Genomic DNA, 27,974 nt, shown 5'->3' with positions numbered 1-27,974 from the left:
GAGGTTTACTGGGTGCAGGTTTCCGTTAGAGTCTGGTGAGGACTATTATAATCACCTTCTTAATTAACTTACCTGTGTTATTTCATAATAACTTGAAGTGGGTGAGGGTTATTTAAGTCACCTTAAACCTCGTTGCAGTTTGGGAACTGTGTTGCTTTGTAAGGCAGTATAGATTATTCTTGTATAAGTGTACCCTGTTGTGTTGTACAGTTACGAAGATTGTAATTGCTTGTGTGGTCAAGACTTATCAGTTATAAGCCATCAGTAGATTATTTATTTAGACTTGAGGGTTACCCTGATCACTGTGAGGGTTACCTGGTTCTTGTGAGGGTTACCCTGATCGCTGTGAGGTTTACCCTGATCACTGCGAGGGTTATTCTGGTGTAGGTTAAGGATAAGGCTGATTAATCACGTCCGTGGTGCAGTTGACCACATAGGACTATCTCCCCGTGAGGATAATTTTGTATATAGTTAATTGCTGTTGTATATAACGGATAACTGAGCACTGACATTGAATAAACCAATCATATAATTGCCTTAGAGATCACTGGTCACCGTGAGATTTAGTCAGTCCTGTATCACTTGTATTGACATTAACTGTAATCTTTATTGACATTGGGATCAATTACCTAATCACAGAGCGGTGGTAAACTTCCACCAAACGAACAGCCCCTAAGGCATAGTCCACCGTTCGTTAACTGATATCCCCCCTTGCGTTTGGATAGCCGCTCATTCTTGCGTAAGGTCAAATAAATATATTTGTGCGGTAGGCCAGGTCAATTCTATCTCCGATCCGGCCAGTCTGCTGGTCCGCCACAAAAAGGTGTCAGTTGTCCCGCCACAGTACCATCCTAGTTTTAAAAAAAGTGCAATTTTCTCTTAAGGAATGTGTAGCCAGGGAACCCTGGGCACACGGGGCTCTAATTTATAAGTGTGCCCAGGGGTCCCCCCTACACATTCCTTAAGAGAAAATCACACTTTTTTGAAATCTAGGATAGTACAAAATCGTTTGAAAACGGACATCAGCCAAGAAACCGATTTCCCCCGTCTTTCTTCCTAATCGGGTGTGTTACGTTAACTCTGGAAATCAATTAGGCTGATACAGCCTGTGGGCTGAATCATTCGGGGCACTTATTAAGTGTGCCCAGTGGTGCCCCCTACACTTTCCTGTAGAGAAAAGCACACTTTTTTGAAATCCAGGATGTTAAAATATCATTAGAAAACGGGCATCAGTCATGAAATCGATTTTCCCCGTCTTTGTTCCTAATCGGGTGCGTTCGGTTGACTTCGGAAATCAACCGAATCATTCGGGGCGCTAATTAAGTGTGCCCAGGGGTCCCCCTACACATTGCTTAAGAGAAAATCACAATTTTTTGAAATCTAGGATGGTACAAAATCGTTTGAAAACGGATATCAGCCATGAAACCGATTTTCCCCGTCTTTGTTCCTAATCGGGTGCGTTGACTCCTGAAATCAATTGGGCTGAGACAGCCTGTGGGCCGAATGGGCGCTAATTAAGTGTGCCCGGGGGTCCCCCCTGCACATTCCCTAAGAGAAAATTGCATTTTTTGAAATCTAGGATGGTACAAAATCGTTTGAAAACGGACATCAGCCATGAAACCGATTTTCCCCGTCTTTGTTCCTAATCGGGTGCGTTGACTTCCCAAATCAATATTATAGAGCGATTTCGATTGTGACGTTTTCGTGTTTCACACTTTCTAAATAGTTTCTGGCACTCTTTGATATTTCTGCCATAACATTTCATGCTTCTTCAGAAATTACTGATTTCATGTGCCTCCAGCTTCCCTAATAGAAGAGAAACTGACAATATACAAATTGCGAACCCGTTCGCGAAGGCATTATTTTTGGGTCATCATTGTCTGTACTAGTGCCCTCATCCATTTTGCGTGAAGGCTTAGTGTTTTTTCGTACACATTCCGTCTGTATTTCCTGTTGGTGAAAAAAAATCTCTGTTGTTCACGTTGTTTCATAGCTGAGATACATTCCGGCGAAGGATTTATTTAAACATTACTTTTTGTCTGTAATTTGTTTGTGGACGTTTATGGGTTCTTTCTGCCATGCCGTGATCGGCCTCCGTAGAATTTCTATCCGGATACGTGAGGGTTGATTGCAGCCGTAAAAATAGCGTCCAGCCCAAAATCAGGCCGGCTAGCCGAAAATCCGGCCCGAATTTCGTGCCAATTTCAGCCAAAGATTGTATAGCGCCGCGCAGCGGCGCTATACAATCTTTGATTTCAGCCTGGTCGCCCGGTCGTACCCGTACTGTAGGCTACATTTACGTGATGTTTGACATGTATGATGTGGATGTTTGTAGGCCCTACGAATGCATTTTATAATCATGCATGAATCATGATATGAGGTAAGACGGGGAGGTTTTGCACAGGGCGGAGAAAGAAACGATAACAACGGTCATAATCAGTCTGGATGGACCAGGTGTAATTCTGCATCGCCAATCGGAAGAGGCGAAGAAGTTGTACATGTATTGTAAGACCTACATACATGTACATAACAAGTACCATGGAGCTATAAATGCATGTACATAGGTCTACTGCACGTCACACAGTCACTACGCGTACATTAGCTAGACTGTGGTGCATTTTCTTCTTCACCACAGGCTGACAGGCCAACCTAGACCCGTAAACAGGGCCCGACGAATACATTTACATGTATCCCTCTGTCGTATCGGGCCCTGTTTACGGGTCTAGGCCAACCATGTCTGCACGTGCTCAACATGGGTGTACTGGTAGGCCTTGCCAATCGCTAACTGCATTGGCCACAGTGCCTACATTTTACCATTTTAACATGCTTGATCATGGCATTTGTTCTTTCTCTTCCAAAGGAGCTTTTTATCGTCACCACCTAGCAGAGTTTGTCATGGACATCACAGGTCGGTGTAGGCCTAGGCCTACGTGTACATCATGCATTATCATGGTGATTGGCTTACTTTCAACAGGTAACTATACAGTCTATGATAACAGAGCGGAGGCCTGTTCAGTGCAGTTTTTCGTTAAACTTGCAGAATTTTCCTGGTGCTACAATCCTGGACCTGGACTAAATTGTTGACACGTGTCAAGAAGCCACACCCTTTCAAGGCTCCCCCCTTCAATGTTGTCTTCTTGAGCTGGAGGGCAGACTGCTCATTGAGACCCTTGAGAGGAGGCAGGGGATGGGGGCCCATTGAGATTTGGCCAGGATTGTAGTTCTAGATAGCATTGAGTGTAGTCTTTGGTTTTTTTAATGTGCTTGATTTATGTGCTTAAAAGTGTGCAAGTTAAATTATAGGGCATCATGATAGTTAGCATTCAACCACGGATGCTGGGATACATGGCTCCCATTCCTTCAGTAGGCCCTACATACATGTACCCCAGTCTCCAACCATCTTGATATTGACTCAAGCACCAGTCAAGTTAGCCCCACAAATCGGGCTGTAGTGGCTCTCTTTTACAATCTGTCTCTTATCTGTCACCACCGCAGCCCTACTTCAAGGCATGTCTTAAATGCCTCAAATCCAAACTGCAGAATAGTCACAAACTTTGAATCCTAATATCTTCTGAAATGAGAATGACTCGACAATTTTACTTACACTGGCATAATCCTCAAAGTTTGGACTTTCATACAAGCACCCTAAAGCTTTCCAAAATCGTAAATTTTCCAATGTATGGTACCTTGAAAAGCCTGGCCAGTGGTATTACATGTACATGCTGACTACGGGCGGCGCCATTTTAAAAACGAAGGCAGCACATCGTGCTTCAGAAGTCAAAGCACCCAACAGGCACTTTGGTATATGTTAAATTTAAATAAAATCTAGTACCCTGAGTTCTGTAAATTCACATGAAAATTTTACATACTTGTATGTAACTACCGGTATTTGAAGTCTCCATACTAAAGACTGTTGCTGTACCACATGATTGGGAACTTACAAGCTCTTGCTTAGTTACCCTACATAAAACAAGGGACACCTTGCACTGATATACTGTTTTCAGTCAATGACAAGGGCACGTACCAGTAGGAACCAGTCCATTCCAGAGATGGTGGTTGCTGGAAGCAAAAGGTTGTTCTGAATCACAAGGTATTTCCACAGTGTCTTTTTTGTAGGAATTCAAATTCTTATGTTTACGTGCAATTAGTGTTTCAGATAACTCGGAAAAGGTTTATTACTTCTGGGTGGGAGAAGCGATAAGTGGCAAAGTTCCTTGTCCAAAGACACCTGCACCTACATGTACATGTATGTATGGTATAACGCCATGACCCCAGGCAGAATTTGTAGTTGTACCTGCAGACGACGACTCTGCTAGTACTCCTAACCATGTTTACCAACTCATAAATTGGCCAAGTCTGCAGATAAATGCCAGTTTAATCTTTGACAGCTGTCATTTTGTAACTTTGTTCCTCAACACAGTTGTTCTTTCAGGAGATTCTGTCGCCGTAACAATTCCGCGTTATTCATATGGTGACCGAGGACATTCTGCTACTATCAACTGCAGCTACAAAGTCACAGGAAGTAATTATTCATTAAGTCGGATCCAGTGGAGGAAAGGTGATGCAGATTTTGCGTCAGCAACTACTATAGCTACATTTGTCAATGGCCTGGGTGCAACTCCAACATACCCAATAGGAGACAGCAAGTATGCAATATCCATTGACTCTGTAGACAGTAGTAACATCTTGACTGTTAACTCGCTGCAGTATCCAAACGATGGAGGAAAATACTGGTGCTTCGTTTTGTTTCAAAGAACTGGTTATGCCAACAAGAACGGTATGGACTCAACTTTGCTTTCTGTTGTTGGTAAGTACACATTTGTCTTTGATACATGTAAATACATGTATGTACATTTACACCGAATGTGCCGTATTTACAATCAGTCATTAATACGCCTTCTCAACAGTTGTCCTATCAGTCAAATCAGTCAGTGATACATGTATGTAATGTGCATGGAAAAGTGAAAAGAATTTTTGACTGTCTGTGACAGCAAAAGGAGGGTAAATAGCAATCACTCATGTTGCTGTATGTTATACCTATATACATTATGTACATTTATGTCAGTTTGGGTATCAATCCCTTCCCATTCACTGTTGACTTCAGAAGGATTGACATGTACAGACAGTGGCTTTCTGTCTCCTTAATTATGTGTTAAAAGAGCCTGGTTACATTTTGGACCATTCCACATCTCCTGTGTGCCTGTGGGAAATCCAAAGAACTTGGCTGTCCCACGCCCAATGTTTCTATGGTGCCTTTTAGAGATCCACGAGAAAACGTTCATGTGCTATACATGTAGGTTGAAAAGGTCTCCGCAAGGCAACTCTAGTCTAAAAATGTGATGTGTAAGCACATATACATGTACATGTACGTGTAAAGGTCTCCACAAGGACTTTCTGAACTGTACATGTATGTCAAAGTTACATTAAAAGGGGAATTTTTCAATGTGTAATTGCATGCAAATGTACATGTATGTATGTATGTATGTATGTATGTATGTATGTACATACTGTATGTACGTGTATTTGTAGCAAATTGAAATTTTATAAGGCATTTTCATTTGAAATTTTAACCCAGGAAAGTACTATTGCTCTGGTTCAAATGGGAGCATTTTCAAAACAGTGTTTCACACCTGAGTGTTTTAGCATATGAGAACAAAGCATTGGCTCTACAGCGATACATGTAAATGTAACATGATACTGGTATCTTGAGAAACAACATGTACACGTACCGGTACCGTTAAAATGAAAAGGAAGGAGACTGTTGTGATCAATGCAATGAGGCCTTTTCATCGCGATAAGCACAACAAGCAAGACTTTCTGGGTGTTACGAAGTTCTAATGCTTATCATGCTCAACGCAATCCCCGAACGGCGGGGTGATAGTGTTCAGTGATATATGTACCTGATTGTGATTCTATTGTGATTGACACTTTTGGCCAAGTTACATGTTATAATGCAGTATTGGGCACTTTAATTTGAATGAGAATTTCTAGTGAAGTGTAATTTTACAAAGTAACTGATAGATGCTTATTGCATGAAGTGCGATTTATGATATTGCTACTGTAGGGGACACGGCACGGCAAAAAGGCTGAGAATTAAAAAAAATTTAAAAAATATTGAAAGTCCAAAAAATGTCATTTCCTACTTGTGTGGTAAGAATACACATTCAAACATGTACATGTACTTTGCAGAAGGCCAACAGAGGCTTGGGCTGGTGGCAAAAAAAAGCCCCACACAGAAAATAACCTTGTGTGTGCCGACAATACTTGTATACATGGGCGCTATGGAATTGCAGATTAGTGCCAGAAAACTGAGAGAGATATTGACAACAGGTGTAAGCTGATTCTTGAAAATGTGTCTCTGAACCGATTTACATATACATGTATATTTGAATGCCTGATAACATTGCTTGGGGTACATGAACATGTGAGTCTTTACTTTAATATGGGGGCCAATGTGTATTTCAGGGACATCACAATTATGACCATTTAAAACAAGACCAGTTTCACTTTTCCTTTTAGTTTTCATATGTATTTGTCAATTAATATGCGTTGATAACATTCAATTCATTTACATTAAAAAATGTTGATTTACACAATAATTGCAAGGGAAAAACCTCATCGTTTCTCACTGTTTTTTTTCGGTATTTTGTGTGACATTTTTGATGACCTGTTTCATATGACATTTCATACCATTGACAAAACAAACAAGTCGTTTATTTTCCAACTCACCTTTCAACAGAGAGGTACATGTAAATTATGATATCGGATAAATCTGCAAATAAAATTCATTTTAATTGAGAATACAGGTGCCATCATAATCTGATATAACAACGTAACATTTCGTTCCTCCAGTTGTTACAATGTTAAAATCATTATTGGCTGTTAAAAACAAACAAAAAGCTCATGCAAATCATTTTGAAAACCTAAAATATCAACTCTAAGTACATATACTCCCCAAAATATCTCCTACTAAATTGTTTCTGAGATCCCAAAGATTTCTTAAGATATCCCTGTCAGTTCTCGTCGAAAAAATATTTGGTTACTCGCAAAATCGTTACGTTGTAAACATAAACGTGTTTGTGCAACTTCCAACGTTCGCCCGAGTCGGGATCATATTGCAAGCCTACATGCGCTGTCACATGATCATCACATGACACAAACATGTCAAGTTCCCGCCATTCTTTCATCATCGAGAAATTTCGATCGAAGTTTTCATTACTCGCACGTTGCACTGTGACAAAAAGTTACGGGATGCAGGTTTCTTCTCAAGATATGAAGGTAAAATTTACCAGAAACTCAACGTATGTACAGGAGTATGATAGCCACTTAAAACTCACAAATGAAAATGAGTGTAATGGAAGAAAGGAAACATTTTTCCCTTTCGAATCGGAAATGCTTGTCGTCGAGCTGGAAGTCGCCAGTTTTCATTTTGCAAGTTTACCTGCTAATCAAAGATCGTATAGCGCCGCCTAGTCTACACAAGTGAGAAGTGTCCCCTAAGCTTGCCTGAACTTGCCAGCACCTGCAGCTCTGTTGATGAGTTAAAGTCCAGAATAAAGCCATACACTGCAGAGGAGATAAGCAGTGTTGAGGAAGTTACTAGAGGACAAAGCGAGTGTGAGCACTGGAGAAAACTGAGGCCAGGTTGTATCACTGCATCAAATTTGCGGTCAGTTGCAACAAGAAATCGAACCCTCAAAGACCCCTTCACATCGCTGAGCAAGGACCCCGCTCCACTCATTAAGAGACTGATGGGATATGAGGGTCCCTCCCCTTATCTGCCCAATTTAAAGAATGGCCGTCTGATGGAGCCCAAGGCACGCGACTTTTACCGTATCCTGCTAACAGAGAGGGGACACCAAAATGTACTTGTGAAGGAGACTGGGCTACATGTGCACAAGTTCAAGCCGTTCATTGCAGCATCTCCTGATGCCCTTGTTGATTGTTCTTGTTGCGGGGAAGGAATCCTGGAAATTAAATGCCCAAGGAGCATTACTACAGAAGCGCCATCGTTCAACAACTGTGAATTTCTTGAGGACAGAAATGGAACTGCAACTTTGAAACGTAAACATGCATATTTCATGCAAGTTTAGACCCAGTTGGCATGCACACAACGGCAATGGTGTGATTTTTTTTTTTTACACCCAGAGCAGGTACGATCTGGAACGGCTTTGCATTGATGAAGATGAGTGGAAGCTTGCAGAAGATGATGTTGGGGAACTTTTTCAAGAATTCCTCATTCCAGAACTTGTTGAGCACAAGATCTACCAAGCAATGGCTGCATTATTTGCAATGGCTGCATCATAATGAACCTCACCATTCAACTAGTTGTCAGCCTGCAATACAGGCCCACTTACCAGATTACCCTTGCCTTGCCATACACACTGTACATGTAACTGTATTCCTAAACATCCCTTTTGTAGTCCAAAACTCTCTCACATTTATTTCAACGTTGAAATATCTATGATGTACTTATTTACTTAATGACTTTTTCATTCCAGTAGGATATATGGAATTTTTTTCCAGTTTACAGTTAAGAAACAGCTCATAATGTAACATGCTTTGTATACGGTGTAGTTTCTGCATTCTCGGGGTAATGGACAAACATTTGTATGTAGTGTGGTGCAATTGTGCCAAAAACTGAACCACATTCCTGACTTAACATTACTTTAGAAATTGCCAAAATTTGCCAAATGTGTGTTTGATATACTTGCCTATCACAGGAGCATCTGACTTCATGTACATGTATACTGATTTCATCACCTATTTATTTAGGCTTCATAAGGTGCATTGATACTCCATGCAGTATTACTATTTACAAGATACCGTTTATATTTCTAAACAATAGCGAGACTTGCTTTGGGGAGTACACGCACACATGTAATATACATGTATACTGAAATTTCATTGCTGTACAAGTAACTTGTGCTATACAGATTTACAAACATTACTATTTTTTACAAACTTTATTTTTGTATAGTTCAACAAATAAAACCAATGCGTCATCGTACAGGGTACCTACATGTATGTGTAATCGTTTACTAGTACACGATGTACATGTGCACGTTTGCCTACAATTGTTTATTGAGATTGTTGGTGAATACATCTGTTAAACTTCAAACTGAAGTGGCATTAATCAATCGAAACAACAATCATCTCAGGTTTGTATTCGGTAATGGAAAAATGTTTTCTGATTATCAGACTGTAGACAAAAGTACAAAGTTAACACATAAAAATTTAACAGAACTAGATGATGTCTTTTCCAAAAATTAAGGCTTCTGTTATCCTTTTGTAGGAAATATAGAGCATGAAAACAAATAGCTCAGGCCTGTAATCCGTACAAGTGGCAACATAAGCATGTGGTACGTTTCATTCTACATTATGTTGTTATCTGTGTATGTACATTTTTTTATATTTAGAGAGGGTAGTATAGATACAGCAGAATATTGTAGTTTACATTTACATAATACATTTTGTTTCTGGTACTTAAGTGCACAAAATAAAACTTGTATTAAACCAACACATTAGAGCTTAATTTTACATGCAGTTTTTGTTGTGTTTCAGGATATTATATATGTTTCAGCATATTTTGGGCATATGGTTCGACATTCGTTTGATTTAATGCCAGTACAATGGTTGACATCAGAGTCATTTTTCAAAGCCTTTGCAGAAAATATAGGTTACTTTTTTGCTTCTGTCTTTGCAGCTACTTTCAAAGCAACAAGTTCATATTCGAGAGTTCTCACTCTATTCTCTAAATTTCTTTTTTTTTCCTGCTTTAAGGCGCAACCATTGCATTGACAGTTTGGTTGGCAGTCACATTTGTAGGTTTAGCTGTGATCATGTGCCAATGGAGATGATTCTTCACTTTGGGTTCTTCTTGGTCGCAGTTAGCTTGCTCCCTTTTCCTCTTTGGCTGAACAGAACTGAAAGGTCTTTCAGTGGGCAGTCGAAGGTGTACTTGAGTTGTAACCAAGATGCAAACACGGATCTGGATGGTCTTTAGTTGGCTTGCCATCTGGGAAATGTTTTAAACATATGCGATCTAATGATTTAGCAATCCAGTTCTTGTTTTATAAGACTTAAAGGTTTTCATGGTGAAAGAAACTAGATCTATAGTAAAGATTGCGGTAACACCATGTATTTATCTCTTCTTTGAGTATGTGTGGTTCTGAGAAGAACCAGGAAATTACTCGACGTTTCAAACAGTGTACTCTGTCCGTCTTCAAAAGACTGCAGGATACTAACTGGGAGTGGAGCTTATATGGTGTAAAGAGGGATCCAGATGTAGGGATTAGCTCGGTGAGGCGTTAAGGCGGGAACAGTGATGGCGGGAACAATGGATGCTGCACTGGATCCTGGGGCTGCATGCCCTGTGTGTGTGTTTACCGGAGCGTGTCAGTTGGAGTTGGCAGTGGGAGAGTGAATAGCTGGGTGCCAAGGGGTATAGAAGACCCATAGGCTAACTGAGGGGGGGAAACCTAACTAGGTAGTCCTAGGGTATAGGAGACCCATTGGACTGGGATGTGAGGATGGGGCGCCAGATATCTCTGATGTTGAAGCCGATGTCTTGGGAACTGTGTCGTGCTTGATGATTTCCATGGCTTCTCTAATGCGGCGGGGATACCATCGTTCGATGCTGGTGATAAGTTCAGCTTGGCTCCAGTTGATTTGATGGTCTTCAGTGTGGGAGTGCTTAATTATTGATGACTTTTCCAGCTCTCCCTTCCTACCATGGGCTTTGTGCTTGTTGATTCGGGTAGGGGGTCCCTGCCCGTCTCGCTGATGTACATGTACACTTTGCCGCATTGGCAAGGAATTCTGTACACCCCCGGTCTGCGCTGGGGGTCCTGTCGGTCCTTGTGCGAAGTAAGCAGGTGATGCAACTGAAGTGGGGCTGTGTGAAAAACTTTAATACCGTGCTTGTGGAGAATCCGCTGGATGTGATGGGAGGTGTTGCCTAAGTAGGAGAGGGTAATGGAACTAGGGGCCCTAACTAGTTGGCTTTGGGTATAGGAGACCCTTCGGCCGGGGGTGGATCTGGGATCTTGGGTCTTGACTTGGCTTGGCTTGTATCCGTTACGTTGCAGCGCTGCAGTGATGTGGTGGAGTTCTTGACCGAGGAATTCTTTGTCGCAGATTGGTACATTGGTAAATAGTGAGACGACATCAAAGCTGACCATGATGTCGTCTGGCTGGAGGGTGAGGTTTTGGATGAGGGCGGCAAACTGGTCCGAGTTCTTGACGTGGTGTTCGGTGTTCCCCACCAAGGGGCGAAGGATTTTGGCAAGGTGCTTGGCTGTGTCATATGTGGGGCCTCCTCTGGACGCTACAATGTGGCGTAGCGGGACTTCTTCCTTGTGAATCTTTGGTTGTTCGAAGAACCTTGGGCACATGGAATTGGATGGCCGGAGCTGTCTGTAAAGGGGCTGGGTGATGTTGCCGGAGCGCTGGAGAGAGAGCAAGCTTTTTGTTGCAGCCTCCTCTCGATGGATTGTGTGGGATCCTTTTGGAGTTCACGGTAGGAGGCCGAGTTGAGGATGTCCGCCACCTTGCGGTCATACTTCGTCGTGTCCATGACAACGGTGGCGTTGCCCTTATCTGCGCGGAGGATGTGGATGGTCTTGTCTAGACACAGCGACTTGATGGCTGCCTGTTCTTGTCTTGAGATGTGAGGCTTGGCTGGCTTGTGTTTCCGAAGGGCTTGATGGACCTGCAGGCGGATTTCATCGGCTGTGGGTTTATCAAGGTGTCGGAGGACCGGTTCCGTGTGTTGAATGATGTTCTCAACCGGCGATGATTGGGGAACTTGGGCAAAGTTCATGCCCCGCGACAGAACTTTGGTCTCGTCCGCGGAGAGGGTGCGCTGACTCATGTTAACCACGGTGTGTCGATTGAAGGATTCCTCGGAATGAAGATGAGGCTTCGTTTGGTACCGGTTGGAGGTTACCGAACATCTCATAGGGCTGGAGGGTTGGGGGCGTAGGAATATAGAAGATCCCATGGGCGAGGTCAAGGGTTGTTGGCGTAGGGATATAGGCGATCCCATTGCCGGGATGCGGGTGGGGCTGGAACTGCTGCGGGCCTTGGGCTTGGAGATCTTGAGAAATTTCTTGACTTGCTTGTTGCGGGATACCTTGAAAGCATGGTCGCTGGCGGCTGTGGTGAGCTCTTGAACCTTGCAGTAGTCGGATGTACAAATGCTGGATTGGAGCTGGTCGTGGGTGGCGGATATCTGCTTGTCCAGTGAGGCAAGGGTGGACCTAGTGGTACTGATGCGGTGGCGAAGTAGGGCCAGGCTGGCATTGTGGAGGATGGATCGGGACTTGCTGCTGCGGATAGGATCATGGAGTCTGAGGCCGAGAGGAACGATGTTAGAATCTCTGCATCTTTTTAGGAAGGTCAGATTGTTGATGTGCTTGGAGCGCTTGATGGAGTTGCGCTCGTATGACTTGACCTTGGCGGTGGTAAGCTCCCCGTAGAGCGTTGACGTGTAAGACTTAAAGGTTTTCATGGTGAAAGAAACTAGATCTATAGTAAAGATTGCGGTAACACCATGTATTTATCTCTTCTTTGAGTATGTGTGGTTCTGAGAAGAACCGGGGAATAACTCGACGTTTCATCATCAAGCGCTCCAAGCACATCAACAATCTGACCTTCCTAAAAAGAGTGATGGCGGGAACAATGGATGCTGCACTGGATCCTGGGGCTGCATGCCCTGTGTGTGTGTTTACCGGAGCGTGTCAGTTGGAGTTGGCAGTGGGAGAGTGAATAGCTGGGTGCCAAGGGGTATAGAAGACCCATAGGCTAACTGGAATGAACAGAAATAATATTATGAAGACAAAAAACTGATGTAAAAATATCGTCGAAAAAGAGATCTGTTGGAAAAAGAGGCACTTTTATATACATGTACACATCAGATCGCTTTTCGATATGACTGACGTGGACAACCTGCTAAACTACATGCAATAAGCTGAGTGCATGTCCACGTATGCAGAGTTGTTCACATAGCGTACGTTATATACGATGCAGAGCACTTTTGTACGGTCTCTCGACCCAGGTCGTGAAGGTCAATTCACGCATGCGCAGTTGGAACTCTGAAGTGGCTTATTTTGTGAATGGTCTGCTAGGCAGGTGCGCTGTGACGTCATCAACTACATTAGCATACAGCTCAAATCACAAAATTGGACGTTTGGATTTTGTTGAACTTTTTAGCATAATGCTTCATGACATTAAACTTTGTTCGCATTCCACTTGAATAAAAATGTGAACCGGCGTTTAAGTATCTCTGCAATTCTGAATCCTTTGAAATTTTCTTCATTATCCAGTAAAGACAGAAGTTATGTTTTTAACTTTCAAGTAGACCAGTGGGTGCGTGACAAGTTTGAAAGTCCAACCTCGTTAATAACAGCACTTTAAATACAAGATTTTAACAAGAATTCTTTTTAAGCCCCAATCCTTAGTTTTTCTACATTTTCATTATAAAAGGTTCCATTTTTTATTCACAAATGTTGAACCCAGTGCAATGTTTGGTGACAATTGTAATGCTTTATGACATCAAAAGGTTTTAGAGTATATTTGTATCCCTAATTTATTTGAGACCAATATTCATTGACTGAAGACATGAAATGTTGTTGCTATTGTTACAACAAAATCTAATGCAGTTCCCAGTGTAAATTAATGTGTGTATTGTGACAGTTTTCCCACATGTAACAGGGAAACCGGTTTCTCTGTTACACGTGAAATGAGTCATAAAGCTCTGTAAACTAAAAACTTCAAAACACTTAATGTTTCTGGCAAAGGTGCACAAGCTAAATGGCATGCATACCTGTGAGCTGTGCCATATGCACTGTATTTGCTATTTAAGCAACTCTGTGTTAAACCAAACAAACTTTCCAAAATAAATTTTAAAATAGCCAAAAAGTGAAATTTTGGGGGAAAATGTTTGCCCATTTTTATGCTGCCTGAAACCCTGTCTAGAAAAAACAACTTGTGAGGAGAATATATGGTACACAAAACAAAATTGGCAACAGTTGAAAAGAGACCTTTACTAACCAAAAATGACACGCATAGAACCATCATATTTGGTTTCTCTGTTACACGTCAAATACATGGAATTTCCTGCACCACTGCACAAATTGAGTCTGTACACGTCAAGTCGTTTTTCAAAGCAAAAATCTATTTCATTTATTGCATGTATGTATTATCAGTTACATATCAACAAGTTTTGAATTTGTTTAGACAGTTTTGAAATTTTGACCACCATGTCACACATTTGGCCCCCTGTTTAAAATAAAGACCCCTGTACCGTATACCTTTTGACTAAATTGTTTTCAAAGATTATTCAAGCATGTCAAAGACCCTTTTCAGCAATTGGTCCCAGGATTATCTTCAGACCGCTCTCCAAGTTTCATCTTTGATTTGTCACTTACAATTTGTCTCTTGTACGCTTGTGTTTTTTTTTTTGTTTTTTGTTTTTTTCACAAGCCTTTGGGGGCATACACTGAGTATATAGTGTTAAATGCACGTCGGGCACGGCAAATCCAAAATGAAAATTTCAACACTGATACACATACCAGTATTCCTTACGTGTGGAACATGTCCTCAGTTGTTTTAGAATGTTCTTGAAGCAAGCAGGAAACAGTTTCCTTTGTTTTCACTTTTCCCCTTTGTACATGTATATGTGCACAGTGCTTCCCACAAGTATCGCCTTGTCTGACTCAACTGGAACCTACCCATCCACTGGAGGCACAGCGTATCTGGTAGAAGGAGTGAACCATCGATTCAACTGTACCGTACCTGGCATCAACCCAAGGGCATCATTCAGCTGGTCTGTTGGAGGTAGAGACACCACAGCGGATAACAGCAATGACATCCTAGCTGCTGATGGGTTGACCACCAGCAGCAGTACAGTCACCTTGTCACCGGTTTGGAGTGATCATGGAGAGACTTTGTTGTGCCAAGCCTCCAACAAAGATGGTCATGCTGGGATAAGTGGCAGTCTGACACTTGATATTAAAGGTATATTTTGGGAATTACTTGTGGAAAAACCTTGTTTTCCATTACTTTGGCGTAAATTAATACTCTTATCTTTCTGTGGTTTCGATAACTTGCAATAATTGCTTCTCTTACGAGCAGTGCCACCAAAGAATTCATCCATGACACTATCTGACGCAAATGGAGCTTTCACACCGGGAATTACAGTCACAGTAGACCAAGGTGCATCACATGTCTTCACTTGTCAGGCACAGTCCAGACCAGCAGCCACCATTCAGTGGGATCTTGGGTCCAATAGCTACCAGCAGAGTACTATCGGCCCTACCACAGGAGGACCCGGTAATGGTTTGGTTAATACAACCAGCATGTGGACATTTACACCTGGTCGAGACAATCACAGAGAGCAGGTGAAGTGTGAGGCCAATACCACAGAGTCACAGTCACCATACCCATCAGTTATGGTTACACTTGATGTCAATGGTAAGTATTTCATTGCAATTACAAGATTCTACTCTTTGAAACTACACAAATTCCTTTTCTTGATCTAAATTCTTAAAATGTCTTCCAGCACTGAAGTTTGTTTTATTCAAACAATTGGTTGCTCGGGAGACTGATGTCTTACTAATGTTAGATTGTAATACATGTAGTAATCACAATGGGTGTCAATTATGGAACAGTAAGAAAGATCTGCATGTATTATGACTGTAACGGTCTGTAAAAGGCCTTGTTGTGTATTAGAAATTTTCTCGTGGCAAGAAACTTTTATTAGATTGCATATGAAAATGTTGACAAAATTGGAACACACTATGCAGCTTGTTAAACATGTTAAATTTATGTGTATACATACAATTCGTACATGTTTAAATTAGCAATGTTGCTGTACATGTACTGTGTTCATTAAATTACAGTACCATTTTATTTGAATTTTCGACTGCAAGACCTACATTCTGGTACACGTATGTCCTAACCTGGTTAATGTAAGTCATGAAAATAGGATAATATTTGCTGTTCAATGAGTCTGATCCATTCCTGGTTCCCGTTATTAGTGACTTGATCATGCTGATCATGCTGAAAAGTGTATGCCAGTTACAATGTTTACTGGTACAACAAACTCTACTGTGTTGGTATCCGTTTCACTAAAGTACAGCTAATAAACTAGTTCATGTATTTTCAGCTCAGTTCAGCTCCAGTAGGCGGGAAGTTATGTTTCAGTCAGCTCCTTTTGGGAATAATGTGAGTGTCTCCACTCAATATTCAAATGCCAGGCAATCCATTCTGTTTTATTATATGAAATCTTAATCAGATGGGTACATTTATAGAACCAAGAGAAGTACCGGTACTACTGTCAGCTTGTGAAATTTCAATAATTTTAATTTAAAAATCCTAAAGGTGCCAGTTGCAGGTATGTAAAATTCCAAGTTTGAAAAAAACTGCAGGGACTGTCAACATCAGTGGGAGGTCTTAATTAAAGCAATGCAAGAGTCTGAAGGGTACTTGTGGTAGCCTTGGAAGGGGAAGAATGGGAGCTTGACTGTTTTCAATGGCGGCAAGAACTCAAGAAGTTCGTCCCCAGTACCGACCTCAGTCTTTACCTTCTGGGTCCTCAGTCTCTGTCCTGAATTTCCTTGATGGGCCAGGTCTCTGTCGATGGCCCCATTCTCTCTTGACACTCCAGACGTGTTGCTTAGATGGTTCTGGCCAACCACCTGAAATTCTCAGGTGACAAGCCTGGGCGACAGCTTAGAATGAGTAGATTCGTTCAGAGGTAGAACAGAGAACTCAAAGAGATCCTTGCAAACAGACATCATCTGATTGATATACTGGTACATGTATGCATCGGCGTATAACCTCAAAGTTGCTTAACAATAACTACTTCATACTTGTCATATTTGGCAGTGAAAATGACTCAAGAAATTCTGTGGGCAAATGCCTTTCAAAATTCAAAGCATTAGTTCTTCTCGGCCTTACATTACTCAATCTGAGCAAAAACGAATTTTTAATTTTCAAAATTCCAACGTGCCCTTTCCTAAGATGGTTGTGTTATACTGATTATCCAGCTCAAAATGTGTCAAAGGGGAATTTCCCCTAATAATATGATGCACAAGGTATATTCATGTTTGTATCCTAAGGCTATTGTGCCTACTGTGCCCCCCCCCGTAAATCTGAAAGGAATTCCAATGATCATGATAATACAATACAATATTTATAAGCCAATAATCAACAGTTTCTGAATGATAAAAATAACACTTAGAACTATGTAAAACAGAGAGCCAACACATATGCAAGGAAAATTTTGAGGAAACTTGGAATCCTCCAGTGCAATGATGTTGAAATTCAGTGAACAGAGTTACATGTACCGGTAGGATAAATGTAGTTGGTGCAGTGGCAGGAGCATGAGTGCTTAACCCTGCCAAATTCTGGAGCAAGCCGTTGCATGATCAACCCAGCCTGCTATTGGGTAAATTTGCAATTACTTCACACACTGTTTCACCCGATTAGTCATTTAGTAACCGGGCAAATGAGACACTCGGCAGAGGCTTGTGGTTTCATAGCTCCAGTGATGCTTGAAACACATGTACAACCATACATGTAGGTTTGGTGTGACCTACCAACGATTTAAGTAATACGCATGTACTGCGCTGCTAATGAAAACACAGTTCATCATAAGGCAATGGAAAAAGATGTAAAGAGAAAACTTACAAATTAAAGCATTGTGATATACATAAATGCTTGTGTACATGAACGGTACATGTATGTACTACATTTAAGTAGTGGTAACCTGAGACGTTTGCTGAGTGGGGGTTGCATTATATGTTCATGTACCGGTAAGTACAATGTACATGTTCATGTATACATGTACGTACGTGTATATGTAGGTCCACACGTGTTCTTATTCCTCCATGGTCCGCCAGATGTATACCCAGATATACATGTACTGATAGTTCATGTAAATCACAGCTCTCAATTCCATGACTGAAAATGTTACAACTACGGTACATTTTTATTTTTTTTTCAATCACATACATGTAGGTCCCCCAGATGTCGCAGATATACTTGGCAACCAATCTATGAGCGAGAATGTCACGACTTCACTCACATGTACAGCAGACATGGGATATCCTGATAACTGGAATCTAGTTTGGTCCAATGGAGGCTCGCCTATAAATGGTCCAAATACAGCATCGTCAGCATCAGGCAGTCGCTTCATCTTTACTAGTACGCTGAACTTTACACCAAGAAGACAGGATAATGGCAACACCATTTCATGTGCAGCACGGAGAGGGTCTTGGACGCCCGCTCCTCAACAAACTTTAGGTCCCCTCGATGTAGCATGTAAGTTTATTGCACACATTGTTTCTGCATCTCTTCACTCTTCTTCGTTGTATGAAAAATCTAATATACTCCTATTTAGTTAAATGCACTCAAAAAGTGCATTTTCTAAACAATTAAAATTATCCATGGAACTGAGGGCGCTGATGCTCTGACATCATCTAAGCAAGTCATGGTTCAGTGCGTAGGTGCTTCTGTTCAAATTATGAACCGAGAATTTACCTACTGAAAACATTTCTAAGAGAGGGATTGACATTCTCTTGTTGCTGTGCACATGAACAACAATGAATCAGCAAAGAAGAGGACACTGAGTCCAGGAAAATCTGCGAAAGGTGTGGACATTTTGTATACAAACTAATTTAACATTGAGGTGTCTTCCTGAGATGACATCCTAGCTTTGCTCATAAATATGGAAACCTTATTAGCATAAAAGCCAAAAAAGTGTTAAAATTCCCGTAGAAATAATAAAAAACAGAGGTTGAAAATATGGTTAACTGAGGCAGGAAGGTGCATTTTAGAGGTTTATAATCACAAAATGCAGCCACCCTTTAAATCTTATCCTTAGGGAATTTCTTAGAATTGAACCCATGCACTGTAACCAGGAAATGTTCGCTTTTGCAACAGGTTACCAAGTTTCTTATGCTTTTGGTTTGCAAAATTTGCGACCAGAACAATTTTTTGACTGCAGAAATTTCAGTCTAGGAGCGACTGATTCTGCTGATTCGCATGCAACTTATGTCATGTTTTCATAGCCAGAGTAATGAATTACTATATTTCATAATTTAAAATGATTTTGTGAGTGCAGAAATGTACATGTACTTGGTAGCATATATATGTACACTGCATGTATCCAGCATTTGGAATGATATAACAGAAGGATCGTTTTGTTTTTCACAGCAGCAGGCTGGATTAAGTTTTGGCTCATTGTGTAAAAGGGGAACTTGAGTGGGGTTAAGATGTACTTTTGATTAATGCATCTGTGAAAAACAAGTCCAACTTACATTAGCTACCCGTACAATCTAAACAGCAATGGGTGTTTCCTTTTCAACTGCCTATGGTTTATGCTTTATCAGTGTTGTAGGGAAGGTACAATGCACAGTGTGAAGCCAAAGTACCAGAAGCCCCATCTAGAATCGGAACCTGTTAATGCCTTGCTGGTACACATGAACTTCAAGGTCTGCCCTAGTTCAAATGGTTCAGTGCATGCCACTGGCTTTAGTGCACATGAATTACAGTTAGATCCAGTTTGAAATTAGACAGGAACTACATGTACGTACAGTCAGGCTTCGAGAAACATCCTGTATGGTAATAACAATAATGGAGTTGTGGCGGACCTAACCTAAGTTTGAGGGGTCAACTGCTTATGCACAAACCAATGTCTGAATACATGAATGCTATCAGCACTACGCGTCTAATGTTAACCAAACACAAAATCTAGAATTACAGACACCAGTCCTAAAGTCGCACTGCACACCTCAATATTGCACTGCCTAAACAGCGTTGCACTGCTTAGCTCAACATGCCCAGTGTCTGTAGCGATACGGTCCGCATGCATGAAGCACAACGGCACTGTGAGCTGTGAGCCCAGCCAAATCTACTACAATACAACCAAAAGCGAACAGCTGGACTGTACACCTGTGTACTGCGTACTGCTACACGGAGACGGTCCGCCCGCGCCTACAGCAACACCCTTGCAACCCAAACCGCACCAAGAACTGAAGTCTTTACAGCTTCGCTGATATTTGCAAGAACCGTAGCACATGCATAAGCCTCTTATTGCTGCACACGTTATTAAGAAATAATCTACACAACATGCCCACCAATACGTTGTTTGTGTGCTTTTAAATGTACAGTACACTACGTGTATCCTGTATTGCTTCACTTGACTTCTCCCAACAGTGATGTTTACATTTTCGCTAAAAATTCTGTGAATGACAAAAGTTGTTAAGAATTAGCAGCCATGTTGTATTGATTTGACTTTTATGGAATTCAAGACTCGAGACTGAAGATCATTATTATTGTCAGCATAAAAACACAGAAATTTGCCTTCCGCTGGCAAATAAAATATATACACGTTTTAGTGCATACAATGTATAAAAACATGAAAAAATTGGAAGTAATATACATATTATGAATATAAATACAGGGTCAACCAAAAAGTTGAAAATACACATTAAAACGTTACAATAATGCATTAAGATATTTCAAAACTGGTTAGGAAAAGTTTGTAGAGAGAGCGCAAGAGGGAGAGTAGAAATGAAGAATAAAAAGTAAATGGAGTTAAGGAAGCGGAACAGAGGAAGCGTGAAGAGGAGCATACATTATTCAAAACGGGCTAAAGGAATTCGACTTCTTGTTAGTTTGAAATATTTGATTTGTCTTGTGTGATGCTGATATGTTTTGGTATATTCATGCCGGGTATGCATTCGACGAGCAATGGGGACACGTTCTTCTGTTTGAAAAAGGCTGGCGACCAAATTTTGATTGCATTATTTATGTCCCCATAACGTTTTGGGTCTCTGGAAAGGGGTTTAGGCCTACAGGTAAAATTGGGTTAGGTCATAATGAAAAAAATGGAAAGGAAGACGTAATAGGGTGATGTTGAAATGTTGAGGTTGATTTGGAGGAATTGAGTATAGAAGGATTTTCCTCCAGGGTGGGAACGTGTGACCAAACAACCTCAGAAATCACGTGATCTGATTGTTCTAACTGCCAAACATCACCTGATCGAACTCCTGTGAGGAGTGTGGCTGTACATGTACCTATATTATTTGCACACGTACATGCCATTTATACATACATGTTTGTTTTATTTTGAGTTTGTACAAAGGGCGTCAGCGTGATGAGGCATCCAAATGCAGTCATAGAAGGCAACACAATATCTTGGAGCTGTATATCAGAAAGTAGCTACCCCGCCACAGAATGGACATGGTTCAAAAATGGCACAATTCAATCTACTGCACCTACTACAGAGGAAACTGATGGTGATTATCATGGTAAAAGGTCGACAGCAACATTCATGACAGATCCACTGGTCAAGATGGACAACGGAGCTGTACTAATCTGCTGTGCCAAGAAAACTACGCAGTGCACCACTGATGTGTGTTCGTCGTCAATACTAAATGTCCAATGTGAGTGCAGAACAGTAACTCTCAGTTTGTGAATTAAATTATAGAGACGATGTTTCCATTTTACTAACTTACCATACTTTCAGAAGCTCAAGTTACAAATAGGCCAACATGTAGATGTACACAATATATAATATACGTGGACATGTACCTGTAAGACGATGTAATTGCTACTTCCTAATAGGATTCTACAATAGTATACCGGTATTGTGGTGATGGTGTTGTTTGTACACGTAGCACTGGTAGGTGTGGGTGGACTGGTTGATTTTGAAAATATTCTGTGTTGTGTTAAATTAAAACTGACAAAGCCTGAATTTTGCTCACCTTGAACAAATGCCGCAAATCTTAATAGGGTCACCTGCTAGAGTTAGGTGATGATGTTTATGAGATGCTGTTTACATAAGTGTCAAGTTTTTGCACAACTTTTGTTTTGTTATTTAGATGTTGGGTCCAATGGCATGAGTTCCATATCATACTTTCTGTTTCTGAAACTTTCAGATGCCCCTACATTTTCCCCACCGTCACAGTCTCCCTTAAACCCTGTCCTTGAAGGAGGTGAAGTATTGCTAACCTGCTCACTGGACGCAAATCCCAATCCATCAACTATCATCTGGGAGAAACAAGGTCCTGGTATTGGACCAACACCTGATCTGTCAGTATATAGGAATGGAACCAGTAACTTGACTCTGGGTAACATTAAGAGGCAGCAAGCTGGGAACTACAGATGCAAAGCCAACAATGGAATACCTGATGGTACCTATGATGCAGTGTCATCTGAAGTTACCGTTATCGTGCATTGTAAGTTCACCCTTTTTCATATCACTGGAATGTTTGCAGGTCATTGCGAGCTTATGTCTTCAAATTTGTGCTTAAATGTACATGTACCAACACTTTAATGCATTAATTTTCAACATTTTGAATTTATTTGTGGCAAACTTTCTTGTAATGTCTGGTGTACATATATGCTGTGGATGTGACGTTCACGAATATTAGCCTTAAACATGAAGATTACATTTATAAACCTGTATTCAAGGAATGAAGGAAACAGGATAAAGAGCAATTTGTAGCTGTCATAAACAGACTTTGGAAAACCTTGCAGCTTAGTTTGTATGTTATTATCGCTAATTCTTTGACACATACACCGTAGGGTACATGTAATCCTCTCATAAAACGAATTTATTAAGGAAAGCCAGTACAATGTATTCATTCAAGCTGCATTCAAACTTGAGATCCATGGTGTAGATTTACTGGCACACATGCACATGTACGTGTATTAAGAGTTGTATTTATTTCCATTCATGTTAGACAGTTATAGTTACAATAGTGATTCCTTATTTGGAATTGCTTCACCAACAGATGAAGTGAATATCACCAACAAGGCAGATAATATGGAAGGTGCTAATGATCGAACTGATGCTGTATTGACCTGTATTGCTAAAGGCAATCCTGAGCCAGTTATGGTATGGTATGACACAAATGGCACTGAGATTGGTAATAGCTCCAGATCTAACTCTTCCAAGTTCATTGTGACAATGGAGGTGTCTGATGGAGATGAAGTTTATGGATATGAAGTCACCAGCAATTTGACCATCAAAAAAGTGGATTCACAGGTGGACTATGGGGTGTATGTCTGCAACAGCTCGAACGGAATTGGGAAAGAAGATATACTGGAAATTATTCTCAATGGAACAAGTAAGATTGGCAGAAAATCTCATATACGTTTCTAGTGTTCTGTTCAGATTTTACACCAGATGTTTGTTCCGTTTTGATCCCAAATAAAGTACATCAAAAATATTCAGTTTTACATCCTGATTTTGTATATTGCTCCATTGTTTCAGAGAGAAAGATGTTTGTGATAATCCCAGCGCATGTTTACTTATCACAGGATTACCAGACATGCCCAGGAAAGTTAAGATCACTAATCGGACAGCAGCTTCTCTGACTGTGGTATGGTCAGGAGGGTTTGATGGTGGTGAGGAGCAATCATTCCGTGTCAGCTACCTGAAGACATCAGATTCTAAAGAGGTCTTCTCTGATCAGACAGGTGGGAGAACTACCTCCACAGCAACTGGTCTTGATGAGTACACTGAGTATGAGATCAGGGTGTATGCCAAGAATATCATCGGTGAAAACAACAAATATGCGAGCATTAAGGGGTATACATTGCGTAAGTACTGTATTGTCGGGTAATCCCTTTTTTCCCTCTATCATGCTTCCTCTTCCAGGAAAGTTTTTGGTTCCTTGTGGTGTTTGCATAAGTTCAGCCTGCTCGTGTTTCTTTTTTGTCTTTCGAGAGGGAGATTTTGTTAATTTGGAGAGCCATCTGTAGTAATACATGTACATGTACCAGTACCTTGCCAACAGAAGCCATTAGATCTCAAATATAAACTTTCTACCACTGGTAATTGGTGAGCCTGTATGTACTTTGCTTTCAATAGTTACCAGTACATGTACATGTGTGCTAAGGCTACACTAATCAGTCATGACAATATCCTGCATGTACGGTAGCGGGATACATTGTGTAGGTACCATAGGTTAAAACTGTAAATGTGTGGAATTCCTTCCTGCCCGTTTCCAAGGTCAGAATTACGCTATCACAGAGAAATGTCATGATGAACACTGCATTTGATGTTTGCTTTGGGTTTTTTTCCCTCTGAACTTACATGTACAGTATATCTCTTGCAGATTCATTTGGGGAGAAACTTAAGTCGGCTTTCCTTCAAAACAGAATTTCATACATTAGTCCAGCAAAGCAACTTTCATTGACAGTTGTTACCCCAGAAACAAATATGAACAAAAAATACCACATGTCAGCAATTAACTCAAACTACATGGGTACTTGTATGTGAATCGCTCGTCATGAAAAAAAAAAAAACACTTCAATTGAAAAATAAATTTACACATACATGTAGATGTTCATACATGTATGTCATTTAATCCAACTAATTTCTCACAGCATGTACATGTACCGGTAAAATTTGTTTCAGATTTTACAGTCAATACAAAATTGTCATTTTTAATGTTTCTTTGTTCTTTGATAAATTTATTTAGTTTTTCATATATAGAAGGTTTTAAATTTTTTCCTTTGGTTTTAGACTTAAGTATTATTTGTATATGTACATACATGTGATACCAAAGTAATGTCCAATACTTACCGGTGCGTGTACACATAGCAGTGATTTACTTTTTCCGCATATGCAGTTTGTTATATAGTCTAGCACATGTAAAGTGGAAAAAATAAGCTGACTTGCAACTGATAAACAGCTTTTGTGTCATGGTTGCTGTCTCATGCAGCCATGTTAGGCTCCTGTACATATATGTGTGGCTGGAATAGTTTGCTTTTTTTCTTTAGATGGTAGTGTCACATGAATTCTGGTTTAGTCAAGCACTGACTATTTTGTGGAATCTTCTTTCCAGGTTCACGACCTCACATAGGTGGAAAAAATTTAGTTTCTCCCAAAACAAATTTAATTAGTGCCTTCAAACCTACATGTACACATGGTACATGTACATGGACAAGGTACATAGTACATTTAGGACATACGAAGTAGGAGCATACTACATGTAAGTCTACCGTAATCATGGATGCACACATCTTATCATGAACCTCCTATTGCATCATCCAGCTCCTTCAACTGCATGTACATGTACAGGTATACATGCTGGTACATTTTTAATCTTTAGACATGTACATGTTGTGTATATGGATGTACTAAGCACGAGCACATGTACGCGTACTGTAGGTACTACTTTAGATGTACAAATGCCAGTCTTTGCCCGTTTGGATCCTATGTGAACTGCTATTTTACATACATGTACATATACAGTGTTTCAGTCCTGTGAAGTGGCCTTTGTTCTTGACTTTGTCTCTGGTGACATGTAACTTGAACTCTGCAGTACATGTACATGTTCCGGTACAGTTCCACCAGGTTTCATTGGTGGAAATAATGGAAATTTCTTGGCTTCTCAAGAAAGAAGTCAGTGTTTCTGAAAATGCATTGAAATTAATGGGTCTCAATATGGTGGTCTGAATTAATCAGACGTACTGTACACCTGCATTCAAACAGGAGACAAAGCCAATTTTTGACATCCTCAAGTACATGTAAGGGCCTTTTTTATGTTATCCCTTCTTGTCAGTCATAAGTTTTACATTTATGTTATTAGACCCTGATATGTTTGACCCTGGAATGGCAGTATGTGTACTGGTTACACGTACATGTAGGTTAGCATTGAAATTGCCCAATCTGATTTTAAAAGTAATATTCAGGTACTGTACTTGGTACTGGTAAGTTTCTGTCACAATCACAACTTAAGGAGGAAATGAAAAACCAAAAATAGTTTCCTTTGACTGCAAAAAATCATAGAATTCCCCTGACTGCGAGGCCAGCCTTTTGTGGATTATTTTGCATTGTGTTGCTCACCGTGGGAACCACTATTTCCTCATTTCTTCATTTTTGCACTTTTTTCAAGGGCCAAAGCAGTACAAAAATTTGTGACTTTAGTCTAGATTTGATTTACATTATTTTTCAGACAATTGAGGTGAATTCAGAGATGAATTCAGGAAAAATTGTGATTGTTTGCTGGAATAATTGTTTCATTGGAGTTTTCAAAATTCTTTCAATTGAAAGCCATGAATAGAAAGAAAATTGCTATGTACAATGTACATGCTGAAATTCAAAGAAAGAACATTTTGAAGAATGACAGGTAAAAATTAATAATCAAAACACCCTTTTTGCACAATGCTTCCAGAAAACAACTTCTACATTGGTCGTGGCCTCTCTTGAAGTCCAGGTTTAAAGTCTAGTGTGTATGTACATGTAAACAAACATAATGCTTGTAATTGGCAGTGTGCAACTTCATTTAAAAGAACGGTACAAACCTTGGCCTTTTTAGGGAAAATCCCGTTCGTTTGAAATTCAAGGACTTCAAGGTTTGTACATAATTTCAAGCTGTCACTATTCTTCACTTAACATGATTAATGCACTGGCACAAGGAAGTACATGTACATGTAGAGCCTTTTGAAATACATGTTTATTCTTAGCTTTAGGTTATACATCCCTGCAAAAAAGTCTGCCACGTCATGCACAGTGAACATGTACAGTACATTTACTGTACTGTACATGGTATTGGAGCTTCAGACTTGTGCCTAATCACCAACATACATGTACATTTACAGTACAAGTTGGGTTGGATAGCTCAGTTAGAGAGCCCCACCATTTACTGGGTTACTGGTTCTAGTCTCACCCCAGTCAATTTTTTGGCTTAAACTTTTAAGCTTTCAGAATATTCTGTCTCTTGATCCCATCTTGTTGTTCCCATCTGCCCTGAGCTGACGTGCATCCTCACCAAAAGAAAGACAGATAGTACTAAGTTTTTCAACCGGGGAATATTTTTTAAAATACATGTATTTTATCTTTCAGTTGCCACCTGTCCCTTACAACAATACATGTACAATGTAAATAAAACTATAGAATATGAAATCAATTTTATTTTCTGTGATTTGTTTTTGCAGCAAGACCTCCAGGCCCAGACACAGGTAAACTCTCACTCGTTTCATTTGTCACATTTACTGTCCTACGTACATGTACATGTATGTCACAAATATAGTGGTTACTCTACCTGTTCATTATGACAGTATGTAGATGAGAACAGGATGAAACAACCACATGTGGCCTGTGCCTTCCATATCTGGACCTGTTAGTTACACTCACCAGATGAGAATAGCTAACAGCTTCCAGCATGTATTGACAGCCTAATATTTATAGTTTTGGTAATAAAAATATTTTCTTTTAACTGTGGAATCCTAATGGATTCTGCAGAGTTCTTAAAAAAGGTCAAAAATAAAGTTCATTCATGGTGTTACATGCATCAAGTCTAATTAAAACAGAGAGGTTTTCAGGCGGTTCACTTCAGATAAGTTGTACTTAAATCTTTTCTTTGTGCACATATGTGTATCTTGATTAGGATTTTATAAATTGAAGTTAAAAGGTTGAAACGTTTAATTGGTTTTTGTTTGTGCACTCTCTTGACATTATTTAAATGCTAGTTACTGTTGAGTACAACACAGATGATGGGACTGTGAAGGTGACAGGGTTGAAGATAGAGAATGGTTGCATCCAGCTGGAAGTCAAGTATGAAGGCAGCGACACCTGGCAGGAATGTGGAAAGTGTATTGCCTCTGATCAGACAGTGACACTCTCTGGATGGTGTGCAGCATCACAGAAGAGAAGACGAAGAGCTGTAGGTGACATTGAAGATGTCCGCGCTAAACTCTGCATTGGTCGTTTGTGTAGTGAGGCAGCGCCTGCTGAACAAGGTAAATGTATACATGTAGCCACTGCAAGTCTCTTGCCTTAGACTCCTAGAAATGCGAGGCATGCACAGTGGTTAGGGTTTGTGCATTCAGATTGTAAGGTCTGGGGTCAAAATCCAGGTTCTAGTGCAATACTGCAAACTTATAGATGGAATACCTCATCCTTACTAGGCTTCCTACACCTATGAGTGTGACAAATTTATGTA

General features: G+C 40.4%; 1 protein-coding gene across 12 annotated transcripts in view; it reads left to right on the top strand.

The window, feature by feature from the left end:
• Positions 1-2,683: 2,683 nt before the first annotated feature.
• The window catches only part of LOC110990955 (adhesion molecule nephrin-like), a 44,416-nt gene continuing 19,125 nt past the window's right edge, over positions 2,684-27,974 (top strand). For 3 of the 12 annotated variants that reach the window (XM_087131824.1, XM_087131813.1, XM_087131812.1), the window contains exons 1-11: positions 2,688-2,974; positions 4,421-4,807; positions 14,692-15,021; positions 15,139-15,477; positions 18,028-18,330; positions 21,147-21,458; positions 21,954-22,253; positions 22,812-23,147; positions 23,341-23,622; positions 26,968-26,991; positions 27,502-27,771. In XM_087131824.1, coding sequence (XP_086987950.1) covers positions 2,734-2,974; positions 4,421-4,807; positions 14,692-15,021; positions 15,139-15,477; positions 18,028-18,330; positions 21,147-21,458; positions 21,954-22,253; positions 22,812-23,147; positions 23,341-23,622; positions 26,968-26,991; positions 27,502-27,771 — 3,124 coding nt within the window. In that variant the 5' untranslated portion in view covers positions 2,688-2,733. Of the gene's footprint in view, positions 2,975-4,420; positions 4,808-14,691; positions 15,022-15,138; positions 15,478-18,027; positions 18,331-21,146; positions 21,459-21,953; positions 22,254-22,811; positions 23,148-23,340; positions 23,623-26,967; positions 26,992-27,501; positions 27,772-27,974 lie in introns of all 12 variants that reach the window. The other 9 variants (XM_087131819.1, XM_087131816.1, XM_087131815.1 and 6 more) reach the window with 5 other exon arrangements.

This window comes from Acanthaster planci, unplaced genomic scaffold (assembly GCF_054643075.1).
Source record: "Acanthaster planci isolate LZ-2023a unplaced genomic scaffold, COTS_SCS Contig16, whole genome shotgun sequence".
Lineage (NCBI taxonomy): Eukaryota > Metazoa > Echinodermata > Asteroidea > Valvatida > Acanthasteridae > Acanthaster > Acanthaster planci.
The sequence above is the reverse complement of the archived record's forward strand: the minus strand, read 5'-3'. Positions and strand labels throughout refer to the sequence as shown.